This window comes from Tachyglossus aculeatus, chromosome 1 (assembly GCF_015852505.1).
Source record: "Tachyglossus aculeatus isolate mTacAcu1 chromosome 1, mTacAcu1.pri, whole genome shotgun sequence".
In the NCBI taxonomy this organism is placed as follows: domain Eukaryota; kingdom Metazoa; phylum Chordata; class Mammalia; order Monotremata; family Tachyglossidae; genus Tachyglossus; species Tachyglossus aculeatus.
Genome location: NC_052066.1, coordinates 7,983,525 through 8,002,232, shown reverse-complemented (window position 1 = coordinate 8,002,232; position 18,708 = coordinate 7,983,525). Strand labels below are relative to the sequence as shown.

General features: G+C 57.2%; 1 protein-coding gene across 1 annotated transcript in view; it reads right to left on the bottom strand.

The window, feature by feature from the left end:
- Positions 1-360: 360 nt before the first annotated feature.
- Positions 361-18,708, bottom strand: part of SLC23A3 (solute carrier family 23 member 3) — a 50,244-nt gene continuing 31,896 nt past the window's right edge. Inside the window, exons 8-12 of the mRNA XM_038746676.1 lie at positions 17,688-17,941; positions 12,400-12,505; positions 6,585-6,758; positions 1,107-1,202; positions 361-976 (exon numbers count right to left, since the gene is read on the bottom strand). Of these exons, the coding sequence (XP_038602604.1) occupies positions 555-976; positions 1,107-1,202; positions 6,585-6,758; positions 12,400-12,505; positions 17,688-17,941 (1,052 nt within the window). The 3' untranslated portion in view covers positions 361-554. The remainder of the gene's footprint in view (positions 977-1,106; positions 1,203-6,584; positions 6,759-12,399; positions 12,506-17,687; positions 17,942-18,708) is intronic.

Below are 18,708 nucleotides of genomic sequence, written 5' to 3'. Positions count from 1 at the left end.
CAAATGCCATTATTATTATTATTACTAAGTGGGTGGGAGTTCCAAGCCAGAGGAAGGATGTGGGAGAGGGGCCGGTGGCGAGACTGATTACTGATCGACTCCTCTAGTCTGTCAGCTCACTGCGGGCAGGGAATGTGTGTCTGTTCTACTGTTCCCTCCCAATCACTTAGAACGGAGCCCTGTAGGACCGACCGATTACCGGCGATGACACAGATACACGGCGACCAGTCTCTGGGAAGGGCATGAGGTCATTTGGCTTTATAGGGTCATTTCATGCCCCCCGCTCCCATTCGGGGGAGACGGGCGGCAGAGCGGCCAGCCCAGCTCAACGGGCCCAAAGCGGAGCCGTGACACCCATCACGGGGCCCACCCCCCACCGGGAGAGGGAGAGAGCGGAGTCTGGGGTCCTGGGGGTGGGTGAGCAGGGCCTAGAGTCCTGGAGTTGGACGCCACCCATCCCTAGGCCGCAGGGGTGCTGCTCTGTGCCCGGCCTTCTTCTTCGCGCCCCGCCGAGGCGTCCCGGGGAAGAGCGAGAGCGGAAAGGGCCGAGGTGCTCACACGGCCCCGGGCCCTCCGGGGACGGGCAACAATTCGACGGCTTCCCCGGGCTGGGGGCGGTCCTGCCCCTTGGCCCCGCTGTTTGAGGGCGGCGGGCAGAGGCGGCGGAAGGGCCCGGGGAGCAGAGGCCACAGGGCCCTCAGAGGACGGGGGAGCCCGGACAGCTGGGAGGCCCGGTTGGCCTCGTCGGCCTCATTGGCGTGGTTGGCCTGGTTGATGGGGTCGGCCTGATTGGCGGGGTCGGCCTGGTCGGCGGGGTCGGCCTGATTGGCGGGGTCGGCCTGGTCGGCCTGGTCAGCTTCGTCTGCCGGGCCACGGAGGAGAGCAGAGGCGGCGGTGGCTTGTGGGGCCTGGGCTTCGTGGCCCGGGGGACACGGTGGCGACAGCAGCGGTGGCAGCCCCCGCTCCTCTCTGGTCCCTGCAGTGGGCAGATGTGGCGGAGGGTTGGGGGGGAGAGAAGGCGGTCAGGGGCCGCGACCCTTCCCGGGCTCGCCCTGGTCCTCGCCCGCGCGCGGCCTCCGCGGGCCGGCCTGCCCCCGGCGGCTCACCGGGCACCGTGTTGTCCAGCACAAAGGCCAACAGGGCGGCGAGGAGCACCGGGGTGGCCAGGAGGGACTGCAGCAGCACGTCCAGCGGGGGCCAGCCTGGGGGTGGGTGCGGAGGGAGGGAGAGACAGAGAGAGACCGGGGACGGTGGGAAGGAGGGGCAATGCCCCCCAGCTGCCCACCACAGAGGGCAGGGGGCACACCGCCATTTACCCCCACTTCCGGTTTGGGCGCACTCACTTCCGGTCCCAGCCCTCCCCCCCACCCAGTGGAGCAGACGGACCCCGGAATAGCGCCCTTCCGCTCCCCCCCAGCGCCCCCTAGTGACTGCCCCGGAACAGCGCCCCCAGTGACCACCCTGGCACGGCGCCCTCCCGCCCCAAAGCGCCCCCTAGTGACCGCCCCGGCATAGCGCCGTCCCACCCCACAGCGCCCCCTAGTGACCGCCCAGGAACAACGCCAACCCGCCCACAGCGCCTCCCAGTGACCATCCCGGCATAGCGCCCTCCAGCCCACAGCACCCCCAAACGGACTGCCCCGGAACAACGCCCTCCCACCCCACAGTGCCCCCTAGTGACCGCCCCGGAATTGCGCCCTCCCGCCGCCCCAGCGCCCCCAGTGACCGCCCCACAGTGACCACCCCCCTAGCGCCCCCTAGTGACCGCCCCGGAACAGCGCCCCAAGTGGCCTCCCTGGAACAGCGCCCTCCCGCCCCACAGCGCCCCTTAGTGACAACCCCGGAACAGCGCCCCCGAGTGACCGCCCCGGAACAGCGCCCCCCAGTGACTGCCCCAGCATTAGCGCCCTCCCGCCCCACAGCGCCCCCCCCACGGACCGCCCCGGAATAGCGCCCTCCCGCCCCACAGCACCCCCTAGTGACCACCCGGGAACAAAGCCCTCCCGCCCCACAGCGCCTCCCAGTGACCATCCTGTCAACAGCGCCCTCCCACCCAGCAGCGCCCCCCAACGGACCGCCCCATAACAACGCCCTCCCGCCCCACAGCGCCCCTTAGTGACCGCCCAGCAACAGCGCCCTCCCGCCCCACAGCGCCCCCTAGTGACCGCCCCGGAACAACGCCCTCCCGCCCCACAGCGCCCCCTAGTGATCGCCCCGGAACAACGCCCTCCCGCCCCACAGCGCCCCCTAGTGACCGCCCCGCAACAGCGCCCTCCCGCCCCACAGCGCCCCCTAGTGACCGCCCCGGAACAGCGCCCCCCAGTGACCGCCCCGGCATAGCTCCCTCCCGCCCCACAGCGCCCCCCCTCCACGGACCGCCCCGGAATAGCACCCTCCCGCCCCACAGCGCTCCCTAGTGACCTCCTGGGAACAAAGCCCTCCCGCCCCACAGCGCCTCCCAGTGACCATCCCGGCAACAGCGCCCTCCCGCCCCGCAGCGCCCCCCCACGGACCGCCCCGGAACAACGCCCTCCCGCCCCACAGCGCCCCTTAGTGACCGCTCCGCAACAGCGCCCTCCCGCCCCACAGTGCCCCCTAGTGACCGCTCCGCAACAACGCCCTCCCGCCCCACAGCGCCCCTTAGTGAACGCCCCGCAACAGCGCCCTCCCGCCCCCCCGCCCCCCAGCGCCCCCTCGCCCCCCATAGCCTCCCAGTGACCGACCAGGAACAGCGCCCCCAGTGGCCGCCCTGGGACAGCAACCCTCCCGCCCCACAGTGCCCCCTAGTGACCGCCCCGGCATAGCGCCCTCCCGCCCCACAGCGCCCCCCCCCACGGACAGCCCCGGAATAGCGCCCTCCCGCCCCCACAGCGCCCCCTAGTGACCACCCGGGAACAAAGCCCTCCCAGTGACCATCCCGGCATAGCGCCCTCCCGCCCCACAGCGCCCCCCAACGGACCGCCCCGGAACAGCGCCCCCAGTGACGGCCACCTTCGGCTTCCAGGCTGTCCATCCGTCCATCCCCCGGCCCCCTCCTCCCTCCCGTCCCTTCTCTCCTTCTCCATCGCAGCCCGCACCCTCCGCTCCTCCTCCGCCGCTAATCTCCTCCCCGTTAGGCCTCGTTCTCGCCCGTCCCGCCGCCGACCCCCGGCCCACGTCCTCCCCCGGGCCCGGAACGCCCCCAATCCCTCTGCCCATCCGCCAAGCTGGCTCTCTTCCTCCCTTCAAGGCCCTGCTGAGAGCTCACCTCCCCCAGGAGGCCTTCCCACACTCAGCTCCCTCCTTCCTCTCCCCCTCCCCCCCAACCCCCCGGCCTTACCTCCTTCCCCTCCCCACAGCACCTGTATATATGGATATATTTTGTTTTGTTCTCCGTCTCCCCCTTCTAGACTGTGAGCCCACTGTTGGATAGGGACCGTCTCTATCTGTTGCCGACTTGGACTTCCCAAGCGCTTAGTCCGGTGCTCCGCACACAGGAAGCGCTCAATCAATACGACTGAATGAATGAACAGCTCCCTCCCGCCCCCGGCGCCCCCCCCCCACCGTGACCTCCCCGGGGGAGCGCCCCCCCACGGACCTCCCCGAAATAGCTCCCCCCAGGGACCGCCCCGGAAGAGCGCCCTCCCGCCCCACAGCGCCCCCCAGTGACCGCCCCGGAACGGCTCCCTCCCGCCTCCGGCGCCCCCCAGTGACTTCTCCACAGCGCCCCCCACTGACCGCCCCACGCAGCTCTACAGTGCCCATCTGCTCCACAGCGCCCCCCAGTGACCACGGCGCAGCACCGTCCCGCTCCACACAGCTCAACAGCGCCCCCTCGTGCCCGCCCGCTCCACCCCCCGTACCGGCCCCCCAGCGACCGGCCCAGAACAGCGCCCTCCTGCCCCCCCGGTGACCGCCCCACGCAACCCTTTAGTTTAGCCCATTTGCTCCACAGCGCCCCCCAGTGACCGCCCCACAACGCCGGCACGTTCCACCGCGTCCCAGGGCCTCTTCGTGCCCCCAACTCCACACAGCTCTACAGCGCCCCCCAGTGCCCATCCACACCCCCGGGCCCACCCCACCCCCCTCCGGGCTGTCCGGCTCCACACAGCTCTACAGCGCCCCCCGGTGACCGTCCTCTCCCCCAGGCCCGCCCACCCCCGCTCCACAGAGCTCTACAGCGCCCCCCGGTGCCCGCCCGCTCCCCCGTACCCACCCCGCAGCGCTCTCCCTCTCCCCATAGGGCTCTGCAGCGCCCCCCAGTGCCCGCCCGCACCCCCGGGTCCCCCCCCCCCCAGTGCTGTACGGCTCTACGGCGCCCCCTAGTGCCCGTCCGCTCTCCCGGGCCCGCCCCCCCAGCGCTCTCCCGCTCCCCACAGCTCTGCAGCGCCCCACAGCGAACGCCCCCCGATGCCCGCAGCGCCCCCCCAGCGCCCTCCCGCTCCACACAGCTCCGCAGCGCCCCCGAGCGACCGGGCCCCCCCCCCCAGTGCCCGTCCGCTCTTCCGGGCCCGCCCCGCAGCGCCCCCCGGTGTCCGCCCCCCAAAGCTCTCCCGCTCCACACAGCTCTATGGCGCCCCCCAGTGACCGTCCGCTCCCCCGTGCCCGTGCCCCCCAGCTCTCTCCCGCTCCCCACAGCTTTGCAGCGCCCCCTAGTGACCGTACGCTCCCCCGGGCCCACCCCGCAGCGCTCTCCCGCTCCACACAGCTTTACAGCGCCTCCCAGTGACCGCCCCGCAGCGCCCCCAGGGGCCCGTCCGCTCCCCCGGGCCCGCCCCGCAGCGCCCCCCGGTGCCCGCCCCCCAGCGCTGTCCCGCTCCCTACCGCCCCGCAGCGCCCCCCGGCGCCCGCCCCCCGGCGCTGCCCGCGCCCCACAGCTCCGCAGCGCCGTCCCGCTCCCCACAGCTCCGCAGCGCCCCCCGGTGGCCGCCCCGTGGATCTGTCCCGCTCCCCTCGGCTCCGCAGCGCCCCCCGGTGCCCGCCCCGCGGCGCTGTTCTGCTCCCCCCCGCTCCGCAGCGCCCCCCGGTGCCCGCCCCCCGGCGCCGTCCCGTTCCCCACAGCTCCGCAGCGCCCCCCGGTGCCCGCCCCGCGGCGCTGTCCCGCTCCCCACGGCTCCGCTTTTTTTTTTTGATGTCTGTCTCCCCCTTCTAGACCGTGAGCCCGCTGTTGGGTAGGGACCGTCTCTATAATTTGCCAACTTGGACTTCCCAAGCGCTTAGTCCAGTGCTCTGCGCACAGTAAGCGCTCAATAAATACGATTGAATGAATGTATGAATGCCCGCGCCCCACGGCTCCGCAGCGCCCCGCGGTGACCGCCCCACAGCAATGTTCCGCTCCCCACCGCTCCGCAGCGCCCCCCGGTGCCCGCCCCCCGGCGCTGTCCCGCTCCTCACAGCTCCGCAGCGCCCCCCGGCGGCCGCCCCGCAGCGCCCCCCATGCCCGCGCCCCACGGCTCTGCAGCGCCCCCCGGTGGCCGCCACGCGGCGTTGCCCCGCTCCATACAGCTCTGCAGCGCCCCCCGGTGCCCGCCCCGCGGCGCCGTCCCGCTCCCCCCTGCTCCGCAGTGCCCCCCGGTGCCCGCCTCGCGGCGCCGTCCCGCTCCCCGGGGCTCCATAGCGCCCCCCGGTGCCCGCCCCCCAGCGCTGTCCCGCTCCTCACAGCTCCGCAGCGCCCCCCGGCGGCCGCCCTGCAGTGCCCCCCATGCCCGCGCCCCACGGCTCTGCAGCGCCCCCCGGTGGCAGCCCCGCGGCGTTGCCCCGCTCCATACAGCTCTGCAGCGCCCCCAGGTGCCCGCCCCGCGGCGCCGTCCCGCTCCCCACGGCTCCGCAGCGCCCCCCGGTGCCCGCCCCGCGGCGCTGTCCCGCCCCCTACAGCTCCGCAGCGCCCCCCGGTGCCCGTCCCGCGGCGCTGTCCCGCTCCCTACAGCTCCGCAGCGCCCCCCGGTGCCTGCCCCGCAGCGCTGTCCCACTCCCTACAGCTCCGCAGCGCTCCCAGGTGCCCGCCCCGCGGCGCTGTCCCGCTCTTTACGGCTCCGCAGCGCCTCCCGGTACCCGCCGCGCAAGGCTGTCCCACTCCCTACAGCTCCGCAGCGCCCCCAGGTGCCCGCCCCGCGGCGCTGTCCCGCTCCCTACAGCTCCGCAGCGCCCCCCGGTGCCCGCCCCGCAGCGCTGTACAGCTCCGCAGCGCCCCCCGGTGCCCGCCCCCGGCGCTGTCCCGTTCCCCACGGCTCCGCAGCGCCCCCCGGTCTTCCCCCCATGGCGCTGTCCCGCTCCCTACAACTCCTCAGCGCCCCCCGGTGTTCGCCCCGCGGCGCCGTCCCGCTCCCCACAGCTCCGCAGCGCCCCCCGGTGGCCGCCCCGCGGCAACGTCCCGCTCCCTACAGCTCCTCAGCGCCCCCCGGTGGCCGCCCCGCGGCACCGTCCCGCTCCCTACAGCTCCGCAGCGCCCCCCGGTGGCCGCCCCGCGGCGCTGCCCCGGTCCCCACAGCTCCGCAGCGCCCCCCGGTGCCCGTTTCGCGTCGATGCTGCCCGTCGATGCTGCCCGTCGATGCTGCCCGTCGATGCTGCCCGTCGATGCCCGCCGCGGGTGCCCGCCCGCCCCGTACCGGTTTGCAGCGCCGTCGGGGCGTCGTCGGGGGTGAACCTCCTCGGGAGCAGCAGCGCCATGAAGACGGCCAGGCCCAGCAGGAAGACGTTGCGACCGGAGTGGAGGTGGGCCGCGCGGAAGCGGGCCAGGCCCCCCGACAGCACTGGGGCCTGCGACACCCACAGCACCGCGCCTGGCACGGCCCAAAGGCACATCACCGAGACCACACCGGGCACCGGACGGGGACGGATGGACGGATGGACGGACGGAGGGGCAATCAATCAATCAATCAATCACCGGCCAACGCCAGGGAGACGGGGACAAGGGCAGAGGGGGTCACTCACTGATCAATCAATCAATCAATCCTATTTATTGAGCGCTTACTGTGTGCAGAGCACTGTACTGAGCGCTTCGGAAGTCCAAGTTGGCAACATAGACGGTCCCTACCCAACAGTGGGCTCACAGTCTAAAAGGGAACAAAACCAAACTGAGCGGGGCAAAGGACTAGGGGCAGGGAGGGTCACTTACTGAGTAATAATACATAATGCCGGCATTTGCTAAGTGCTTACTACTACTACTAGTAATCATCATCATCATCAATCGTATTTATTGAGCGCTTACTATGTGCAGAGCACTGTACTAAGCGCTTGGGAAGTACAAGTTGGCAACATCTAGAGACGGTCCCTACCCAACAGTGGGCTCACAGTCTAAAAGGGGGGAGACAGAGAACAAAACCAAACATACTACTACTAATAATAATGGCATTTATTAAGCGCTTACTAAGTGCCAAGCACTGTTCTAAGCGCTGGGGAGATACAAGGTGATCAGGTTGTCCCCCGTGGGGCTCACAGTCTTCATCCCCATTGGACAGATGAGGGAACTGAGGCCCAGAGAAGGGAAGTGACTTGCCCAAAGTCACACAGCTGACATATATACAGCGGGACCCTGTATATATGTTTGTACATATTTATTACTCTATTTATTTATCTTACTTGTACATATCTATTCCATTTATTTTATTTTGTTAGTATGTTTGGTTTTGTTGTCTGTCTCCCCCTTCTAGACTGTGAGCCCACCGTTGGGTAGGGACCGTCTCTAGATGTTGCCAACTAGGACTTCCCAAGCGCTTAGTCCAGTGCTCAGCACACAGTAAGTGCTCAATAAATACGATTGATTGATTGATTGATTGATTGATTGATTGATTGACCTATGACTCCAAAGCCCGGGCTCTTTCCACTGAGCCACGCTGCTTCTCTAACTTCTCTTCTACTGCTCTCTTACTACCACTACTACTACTACTAATAATAATAATAATGGCATTTATTAAGCGCTTACTAAGTGCCAAGCACTGTTCTAAGTGCTGGGGTGGGATACAGACTGTGAGCCCACTGTTGGGTAGGGACCGTCTCTGGATGTTGCCAACTTGTACTTCCCAAGCGCTTAGTCCAGTGCTCTGCACACAGTAAGCGCTCAATAAATGCAATTGAATGAAGGAGTGAATACAGGGTGATCAGGTTGTCCCCCGTGGGGCTCCCGGTCTTCATCCCCATTGGACAGAGGAGGGAACTGAGGCCCGCAGAATAATAATAATAGCATTTGTTAGTGCTTACTAGGTGTCAAACACTGTTCTAAGCGCTGGGACGGATACAGGGTCATCAGATTGTCCCCCGTGGGGCTCCCAGTCTTCGTCCCCATTGGACAGAGGAGGTCACTGAGGCCCACAGAATAATAATAATAATGATGGCATTTATTATGCGCTTTTACTCTGTGCAAAGCACTGTTCTAAGCACTGGGGAGGCTACAGGGTGATCAGGTTGTCCCACGGGGGGCTCACACAATTTTAATCCCCATTTTCCAGATGAGGGAACTGAGGCAGAGAGAAGTGAAGTGACTAGCCCAAAGTCACACAGCTGACAGTTGGCAGAGCCGGGATTTGAACCCATGACCTCTGACTCCAGAGCCCGTGATCTTTTCCACTGAGCCACGCTGCTTCTTTGAGCCACGCTGCTTCTCTTAATAATAGCATTTGTTAAGCGCTTACTAGGTGCCGAGCACTGTTCTAAGTGCTGGGACGGAAACAAGGTCATCAGATTGTCCCACGGGGGGCTCACAGTTTTTGTCCCATTTGACAGAGGAGGTCACAGGCCCAGAGAGGTAATAATAATAATAATAATTATTATAATTATAATTATAATAATATGGCATTTGTTAAGCGCTTACTATGTGTCAGGCACTGTTCTAAGCGCTGGGGAGTCTACAAGGTGATCAGGTTGTCCCCCGTGGGGCTCCCAGTCTTCATCCCCATTTTCCAGATGAGGTCACTGGGGCCCAGAGCAGCAAAGTGACTCGCCCAAGGTCACCCAGCTGACAATTGGCGGAGCCGGGATAATAATAATAATAATTATTATTATTATTATTATGGCATTTGTTAAGCGCTTACTATGCACAAAGCACTGTTCTAAGCGCTGGGGGGGATACAATGTGATCAAGTTGTCCCACGTGGGGCTCACAGTCTTAATCCCCATTTTTACAGATGAGGGAACTGAGACTCAGAGAAGTTAAGTGACTTGCCCAAGGTCACACAGCAGACTTGGGGTGGAGCCAGGATTAGAACCCATGACCTCTGACCCCCAGCCAGGGCTCTTTCCACTGAGGGGGTCACTTACTGAGGAGGGGGGAGGAGGGGTCACTCACTGACCAGGGGCGGGACGGGGGGCCTGGGAGAGTCATTCACTAGAGAAGCAGCGGGGCTCAGTGGAAAGAGCCCGAGCTTTGGAGTCAGAGGTCGTGGGTTCAAATCCCGACTCCGCCAATTGTCAGCTGGGTGACTGTGGGCAAGTCACTTCACTACTCTGGGCCTCAGTTCCCTCATCTGGAAAATGGGGATGAAGACTGGGAGCCCCCCGTGGGACAACCTGATCACCTTGGAACCTCCCCAGCGCTTAGAATGGTGCTTTGCATGTACTAAGTGCTCAATAAATGCTATTATTATTATTATTATTATGTTTCCAACTTGGACTTCCCAAGCGCTTAGTCCACAATAAATGCCATTATTATTATTATTATTGTTATTATTATTATTATTATTATTATTATTATTATTATTATTATTATTATGTCACCAGCTTGGACTTCCCAAGCCCTTAGTCCACAATAAATGCCATTATTATTATTATTATGTCACCAACTTGGACTTCCCAAGCCCTTAGTCCACAATAAATGCCATTATTATTATCATTATTATTATTATTATTATGTCACCAACTTGGACCTCCCAAGTGCTTAGTCCAGTGCTCTGCACACAGTAAGCGCTCAATAAATACGATTGAATGAATAAATGCCATTATCATTTTATTATTATTATGTCACCAACTTGGACTTCCCAAGCGCTTAGTCCACAATAAATGCCATTATTACAATTATTATTATTATTATTATTATTATTATTATTATTATTATTATTATTATTATTATTATTACGCCGCCAACTTGGACTTCCCAAGAGCTTAGTCCACAATAAATGCAATTATTATTATTATTATCATTATTATTATTATTATTATTATGTCACCAACTTGGACTTCCCAAGCGCTTAGTCCACAATAAATGCCATTATTATTATTATTATTATTATTATTATGTTGCCAACTTGGACTTCCCAAGCGCTTAGTCCACAATAAATGCCATTATCATTATTATCATTATTATTATCATTATTGTTATTATTATTATTATGTCACCAACTTGGGCTTCCCAAGCGCTTAGTCCACAATAAATGCCATTATCATTATTATTATTACCATTATTATTATTATGATTACTATGTCACCAACTTGGACTTCCCAAGCGCTTAGTCTACAATAAATGCCATTATCATTATTAGTAGTGGTAGTAGTAGTGGTAGTATGTCACCAACTTGGACTTCCCAAGCGCTTAGTCCACAATAAATGCCATTATCATTATTATTATTATTATTATTATTATGTTGCCAACTTGGACTTCCCAAGCGCTTAGTCCACAATAAATGCCATTATCATTATTATTATCATTATCATTATTATTATCATTATGTTGCCAACTTGGACTTCCCAAGCGCTCAGTCCACAATAAATGCCATTATTATGATCATTATCATCATCATTATCATGATGATGATGATGATGACGACGTCACCAACCTGGACTTCCCAAGCGCTCAGTCCACAGTAAATGCCATTATCATCATTATCATTATTATTATCATTATTATGATTATTATTATGTCACCAACTTGGACTTCCCAAGCGCTTAGTCCCCGATAAATGCCATTATTATTCTTATCATCATTATCATTATCATGATGATGATGATGATGACGATGTCACCAACCTGGACTTCCCAAGCGCTCAGTCCACAGTAAATGCCATTATCATTATTATTATTATCATTATTATTATTATTATTATTATTATGTCGCCAACTTGGACTTACCAAGCGCTCAGTCCACAATAAATGCCGTTATTATTCTTATGATCATTATCATTATCATGATGATGATGATGATGACGATGTCACCAACTTGGACTTCCCAAGCGCTCAGTCCACAGTAAATGCCATTATCATTATTATTATTATTATCATTATTATTATTATGTTGCCAACTCGGACTTCCCAAGCGCTCAGTCCACAATAAATGCCATTATTATTCTTATGATCATTATCATTATCATGATGATGATGATGATGACGATGTCACCAACTTGGACTTCCCAAGCGCTCAGTCCACAATAAATGCCATTATTATGATCATTATCATCATCATTATCATGATGATGATGATGACGATGTCACCAACCTGGACTTCCCAAGCGCTCAGTCCACAGTAAATGCCATTATCATTATTATTATTATCATTATTATTATTATTATTATGTTGCCAACTCAGACTTCCCAAGCGCTCAGTCCCCAATAAATGCCATTATTATTCTTATCATCATCATCATTATCATGATGATGATGATGACGACGTCACCAACTTGGACTTCCCAAGCCCTCAGTCCACAATAAATGCCATTATCATCATTATTATTCTTATCATTATTATTATTATTATTATGTCGCCAACTCGGACTTACCAAGCGCTCAGTCCCCAATAAATGCCATTATTATTCTTATCATCATTATCATTATCATGATGATGATGATGACGACGTCACCAACCTGGACTTCCCAAGTGCTCAGTCCACAATAAATGCCATTATTATGATCATTATCATCATCACTATCATGATGATGATGATGACGACGATGTCACCAACTTGGACTTCCCAAGCGCTCAGTCCACAATAAATGCCATTATCATTATCATTATTATTATCATTATTATTATTATTATGTTGCCAACTCGGACTTCCCAAGCGCTCAGTCCCCAATAAATGCCATTATTATTCTTATCATCATTATCATTATCATGATGATGATGATGACGACGTCACCAACTTGGACTTCCCAAGCGCTCAGTCCCCAATAAATGCCATTATCATCATTATTATTATAATCATTATTATTATTATTATTATGTTGCCAACTTGGACTTCCCAAGCGCTCAGTCCACAATAAATGCCATTATTATTATCATTATCATGATCATGATGATGATGATGTCACCAACTTGGACTTCCCAGGCGCCCAGTCGGGCGCTCGGCACCCAGCGGGCGCTCAATCCATCCGACTGAACGAGGGAATGGCGGGTGCCGGTGGGCAGGCCGGGGGGCGGCAGGGGAGCTGGGGGAGTCTCCCCCAGTGCCCCGGGGGGGAGAAGGGGCGTTGAGTAAGTGGGAGCAGGGGGGGACTCACCGTGCAGGGGCAGCGGGAGGGCGACGAGGGCCTGCGCCAGGCGCGGAGAGAGGCCTAACGCCACGCACAGCAGCCCCGACAGCTGCACCTCTCGACGCCAGCCCACCTACCTCGGCGACAACACAGTACAGATTGATTCCTCTATTATTTAGTTTATTGCCCATATTTATTCTATTTATTTTATTCGGTTAATACGTTTGGTTTTGTTCTCCGTCTCCCCCTTCTAGCCTGTGAGCCCGCCGTTGGGTAGGGCCCGTCTCTAGACGTTGCCATCTTGGACTCCCCAAGCTCGACGGCCACGGGGAAGGAAGGCCTTGGCCCTTGCGCCGCTCCCTCACACCCGCCCCAGCGCTCAGCACAGTGCTCCAATCAATCAATCATCAATCAATCAATCAATCGTATTGATTGAGCGCTTACTGTGTGCAGAGCACTGGACTAAGCGCTTGGGAAGTCCAAGTCGGCAACATCTAGAGACGGTCCCGACCCGACAGCGGGCTCACGGTCTAAAAGGGGGAGACAGAGAACAAACCAAAAAGATATTAACAAAATAAAATAAATAGAATAAATAGGTACAAATCAAATAAATCAATAAATAGAGTAATAAATCTGTACAAACATATCTACATCTATACAGGTGCTGTGGGGAAGGGAAGAAGGTAAGATGGGGGGGATGGAGAGGAAGGCCTCCTGGAGGAGCACAGTCGGCGCTCAGTACAGCGCTCCACGTGCAGTCAGCGCTCTGTACAACGCTCCGTGCGCCGTCAGCGTTCAGCACAGTGTCCTGGGCGCGGTCAGAGCTCAGTACAGTGGTCAGCGCTCAGTACAGTGCTCTGCACGTGGTCAGTGCTCAGTACAGCACTCTGCGCACGGTCGGCGCTCAGTACAGTGCTCTGCGCAACGTCAGCGGTCAGTGCAGTGGTCAGCGCTCAGTACAGCAATCAGTACAGTGCTCTGCGCGCGGTTAGCGCTCAGTACAGCGCTCTGCGCGCGGTCGGGGCTCAGTACAGCACCCTGCGAGCGGTCAGCGCTCAGCACAGTGGCCTGCGTGCGGTCAGCGCTCAGCACATCATCATCAATCATATTTATTGAGCGCTTACTGTGTGCAGAGTACTGTACTAAGCATAGTGTTCTGCACGCGGTCAGCGTTCAGTACAGTGCTCTGCACGCCGTCAGCGCTCAGTACAGTGGTCAGCACGCCGTCATTGCTCAGTACAGTGGTCGGCGCTCAGTACAGTGCTCTGTGCGTGGTTAGCACTCATTACAGAGCCCTGCGCGTGGTCAGCGCTCAGTACAGCGCTCTGTGAGCGGTCAGCGCTCAGTACAGAGCTCTGCGAGTGCTCAGCGCTCAGCACAGTGTCCTGCACGTGGTCAGCGCTCAGCACAGTGTTCTGCGCAAGGTCAGCGCTCAGTACAGCACTCTGCGCGTCGTCAGCGCTCAGTTCAGTGGTCAGCGCTCAGTACAGTGCTCTGTGCGCGGTTAGCACTCAGTAAAGTGCTCTGTGCGCGGTTAGCACTCAGTACAGAGCCCTGCGCGTGGTCAGCGCTCAGTACAGCGATCTGTGGGCAGTCAGCGCTCAGTACAGAGCTCTGCGAGCAGTCAGCGCTCAGCACAGTATTCTGCACGCGGTCAGCGCTCAGCACAGTGTCCTGTGCGTGGTCAGCACTCAGTACAGAGCCCTGCGCGTGGTCAGCGCTCAGTACAGCGCTCTGTGAGCGGTCAGCGCTCAGTACAGCGCTCTGTGAGCGGTCAGCGCTCAGTACAGAGCTCTGCGAGCGCTCAGCGCTCAGCACAGTGTCCTGCACCAGGTCAGTGCTCAGCACAGTGTCCTGCGGGCGGTTAGCACTCAGCACAGTGTCCTGCGCACGGTCAGCGCTCAGTACAGCGCTCTGTGAGCGGTCAGCGCTCAGCACAGTGTCCTGCGCACGGTCAGCGCTCAGCACAGTGCCCTGCGCGCGGTCAGTGCTCAGTACAGTGCTCTGCACACCGTCAGCGCTCAGTACAGCGGTCAGCGCTCAGTACAGTGCCCTGAGCGCAGTCAGCGCTCCATAAGTACCATGGCCGGACCGATCTACACTAATGCCCGTCTCCCCCTCTGGCCTGTCGGCTCGCTGTGGGCAGGGACCGTGCCTGCTCTGTTGCTGTATTGGACTCTCCCCACAGCGCTTAGTACAGCACTCTGCACACCACGAGCGCTCAATAATTACGATTGAACGATTCTCAGCCCCATCCCTTTTAATGATGGTACTTGTTAAGCGCTTACTAGGTGCCAAGCATTATTGTAAGCGCTGGAATAATAGTGGTTCTTGTTAAGCGCTCACAGCGTGGCTCAGTGGAAAGACGCCGGACTTTGGAGTCAGAGTCTTGGGTTCAAATCCCAGCTCCGCCACTTGTCAGCTGGGTGACTTTGGGCAAGTCACTTCTCTTCTCTGGGCCTCAGTTCCCTCATCTGGAAAATGGGGGTGAAGACTGGGAGCCCCCCGTGGGACAACCTCATCACCTTGTAACCTCCCCAGTGCTTAGAACAGTGCTTGGCACACAGTAAGCACTTAATAAATGCCGTTATTATTATTATTCTCTGGGCCTCCGTTCCCTCATCTGCAAAATGGGGATGAAGACTGGGAGCCCCCCGTGGGACAACCTCATCACCTTGTAACCTCCCCAGCGCTTAGAACAGTGCTTTGCACGTAGTAAGCGCTTAATAAATGCCATCATTATTAATTATTCTCTGGGCCTCAGTGACCTCATCTGTCAAATGGGAATTAAGACTGTGAGCCCCACGTGGGACAACCTGATCACCTTGTAACCTCCCCAGCACTTAGAACAGTGCTTTGCACATAGTAAGCGCTTAATAAATGCCATTATTATTATTATTCTCTGAGCCTCAGTGACCTCATCTGTCAAATGGGGATGGAGACTTTGAGCCCGGCGTGGGACCACCTGATCACCTTGTAACCGGCCCAGCGCTTAGAGCAGTGCTTTGCACATAGTAAGCACTTAGTAAATGCCATCATTATTATTATTATTCTCTGGGCCTCAGTGACCTCATCTGTCAAATGGGGATTAAGACTGTGAGCCCCCCGTGGGACAACCTCATCACCTCGTATCTTCCCCAGCGCTTAGAACAGTGCTTGGCACATAGTAAGCGCTTAACAAATACCTACCCCAGCGCTTAGAACAGTGCTTGGCACCTAGTAAGCGCTCAACTGTCATCCACCAACTGTCAGCTGTGTGACTTTGGGCAAGTCACTTCACTTCTCTGTGCCTCAGTGACCCCATCTGTCAAATGGGGATGAAGACTGTGAGCCCCCCGTGGGACAGCCTCATCACCTTGGAACCTCCCCAGCGCTTAGAACAGCGCTTCTAGCCTGTGAGCCCGCTGTTGGGTAGGGACCGTCTCTATATGTTGCCCATTTGGACTTCCCAAGCGCTTAGTACAGTGCTCTGCACACAGTCAGCACTCAATAAATACGATTGATTGAATGAATGAATGAATGAACAGTGCTTGGCTCCTAGTAAGTGCTTAACAAATACCTACCCCAGCGCTTAGAACAGTGCTTGGCCCCTAGTAAGCGCTTAACAAATACCGTGAGCCCGTTGTTGGGTAGGGACCGTCTCTAGATGATGCCAACTTATACTTCCCAAGCGCTTAGTCCAGTGCTCTGCACACAGGAAGCGCTCAATAAATATGATTGAATGAATAATAATAATAATGGCATTTATTAAGCGCTTACTATGTGCAAAGCACTGTTCTAAGCGCTGGGCAGGTTACAAGGTTACAAGAGAAGCAGCGTGGCTCAGTGGAAAGAGTGCGGGCTTGGGAGTCAGAGGTCATGGGTTCGAATCCCGCCTCCCCCACCTGTCTGCTGTGTGACCTTGGGCAAGTCACTTCACTTCTCTGGGCCTCAGTTCCCTCATCTGTAAAATGGGGATGAAGACTGGGAGCCCCACATGGGACAACCTCATCTCCTTGTATTCCCCCAGCACTTAGAACAGTGCTTTGCACATAGTAAGCGCTTAACAAATACCAACATTATTATTAAGGTGATGTGGTTGTCCCATGGGGGGCTCCCAGTCTTCATCCCCATTTTCCAGATGAGGTCACTGAGGCCCAGAGAAGTGAAGTGACTTGCCCACAGTCACACAGCTGACAAGTGGCAGGGCCGGGATCGTGTGCAGAGCACACGACCGTGTGCAGAGCACTGTGCTAAGCGTTTGGGAGAGTGCAAGGAAGAATCCCCTACTCCCCCTCTCCATCCCCCCATCTTACCTCCTTCCCTTCCCCACAGCACCTGCATAGATGGATATACATTTGTACGGATTTATCACTCTATTTATTGATTATTTTACTTGCACATATCTATTCTATTTATTTTATTTTGTTAATATATTTGGTTTTGTTCTCTGTCTCCCCGTTCTAGACTGCGAGCCCGCTGTTGGGTAGGGACTGTCTCTAGATGTTGCCAACTTGGACTTCCCAAGGGCTTAGTCCAGTGCTCTGCACACAGTAAGCGCTCAATAAATACGACTGATGATGCTGGGTAGGGACCGTCTCTAGATGTTGCCAACTTTTCCCAAGCACTTCGTACAGTGCTCTGCACGCAGTCAGCGCTCAATAAATACAATTGATGATGCTGGGTAGGGACCGTCTCTAGATGTTGCCAACTTGTCCTTCCCAAGCGCTTAGTCCAGTGCTCTGCACACAGTAGCTCAATAAATACGATTGAATGAATGAATGAATGAGCAGTGTCTCCCATTCATCCATTCATTCATTCATTCAATCGTATTGATTGAGCGCTTACTGTGTGCAGAGCACTGGACTAAGCGCTCGAACACAAACACGCATGGGGGGGGGCGGGGGGGGTCACCCCCAAGCACTTTCTAGACTGTGAGCCCGCTGTTGGGTCTCTAGATGTTGCCAACTTGGACTTCCCCAGCGCTTAGTCATCATCATCATCATCAATCGTATTTATTGAGCGCTTACTATGTGCAGAGCACTGTACTAAGCGCTTGGGAAGTACAAACTGGCAACATATAGAGGCAGTCCCTACCCAACATTGGGCTCACAGTCTAAGACTCAATCAATACGATTGAGTGAATGAATGAATGAGCCCGCCCCCGCTTACCATCAATCAATCAATCAATCAATCGTATTTATTGAGCGCTTACTGTGTGCAGAGCACTGGACTAAGCGCTTGGGAAGGACAAGTTGGCAACCTATAGAGGCGGTCCCTACCCGACAGCGGGCTCGCCCGGCCCCCCGACCGCCCCGGCCGGCGCGGAGGAGTACCTGGGTGAGGCCGATGGCCCCGACGTTGGCAAAGCTGGCGGCGCTGCCCCCCAGGCCGCCCAGCCCCCCGGCCAGCAGGCTGCCCAGGCCCTCGGTCACCAGGCCGCGGCTGCAGGCGTCCGAGGGCAGGGCCGGCAGGCGCAGGACTTGCCCCGCCAACGCGTAGCAGGCCAGAGAGCTGGCGGACGAAGCCAGGGCCATGGCGGTGCCCGCCGCCACCGCCCGCGGGGTCAGCGCCGGGCGGCCCCGCTCACCTGGGGACGCCGCACGGGTCGGGGCCGGAGGTGGGGACGAGGAGAAGAAGAAGAATCAGCATTAACGTCATCATCATCATTCTGGTGTTTGTTAAGCGCTTACTACGTGCCAGGCGCCGTTCTAAGCGCTGGGGTGGATAATAATCTTTTAGACTGTGAGCCCACTATTGGGTAGGGACTGTCTCTATATGTTGCCCACTTGGACTACCCAAGCGCTTAGTACAGTGCTCTGCACACAGTAAGCGCTCAATAAATACGATTGATGATGATGGTATCTGTTACGGGCCTACTATGTAACTGTATCTGTTCTGACGATTTTGACCCCCGTCTCCATGTTTTGTTTTGTTCTCATCAACATCATCATCATCATCGTCATTATGGTGTTTGTCGTCATCAACATCACCATCATTCTGGTGTTTGTTAAGCGCTTACTACATGCCAGGCACCTTTCTAAGCGCTGGGGTGGTTAATAATGATAACAATGGTATCTGTTATGGGCCTACTATGTAACTGTATCTGTTCTGATGATTTTGACCCCTGTCTCCATGTTTTGTTTTGTTTTGTTTTATTGTCATCAACCTCATCATCATCGTCATTATGGTGTTTGTCGTCATCAACATCGTCATCATTCTGGTGTTTGTTAAGCGCTTACTACGTGCCAGGCACCGTTCTAAGCGCTGGGGTGGATAATAATAACGATGGCATTTGTTACGGGCCTACTATGTAACTGTGTCTGTTCTGACGATTTTGACCCCTGTCTACATGTT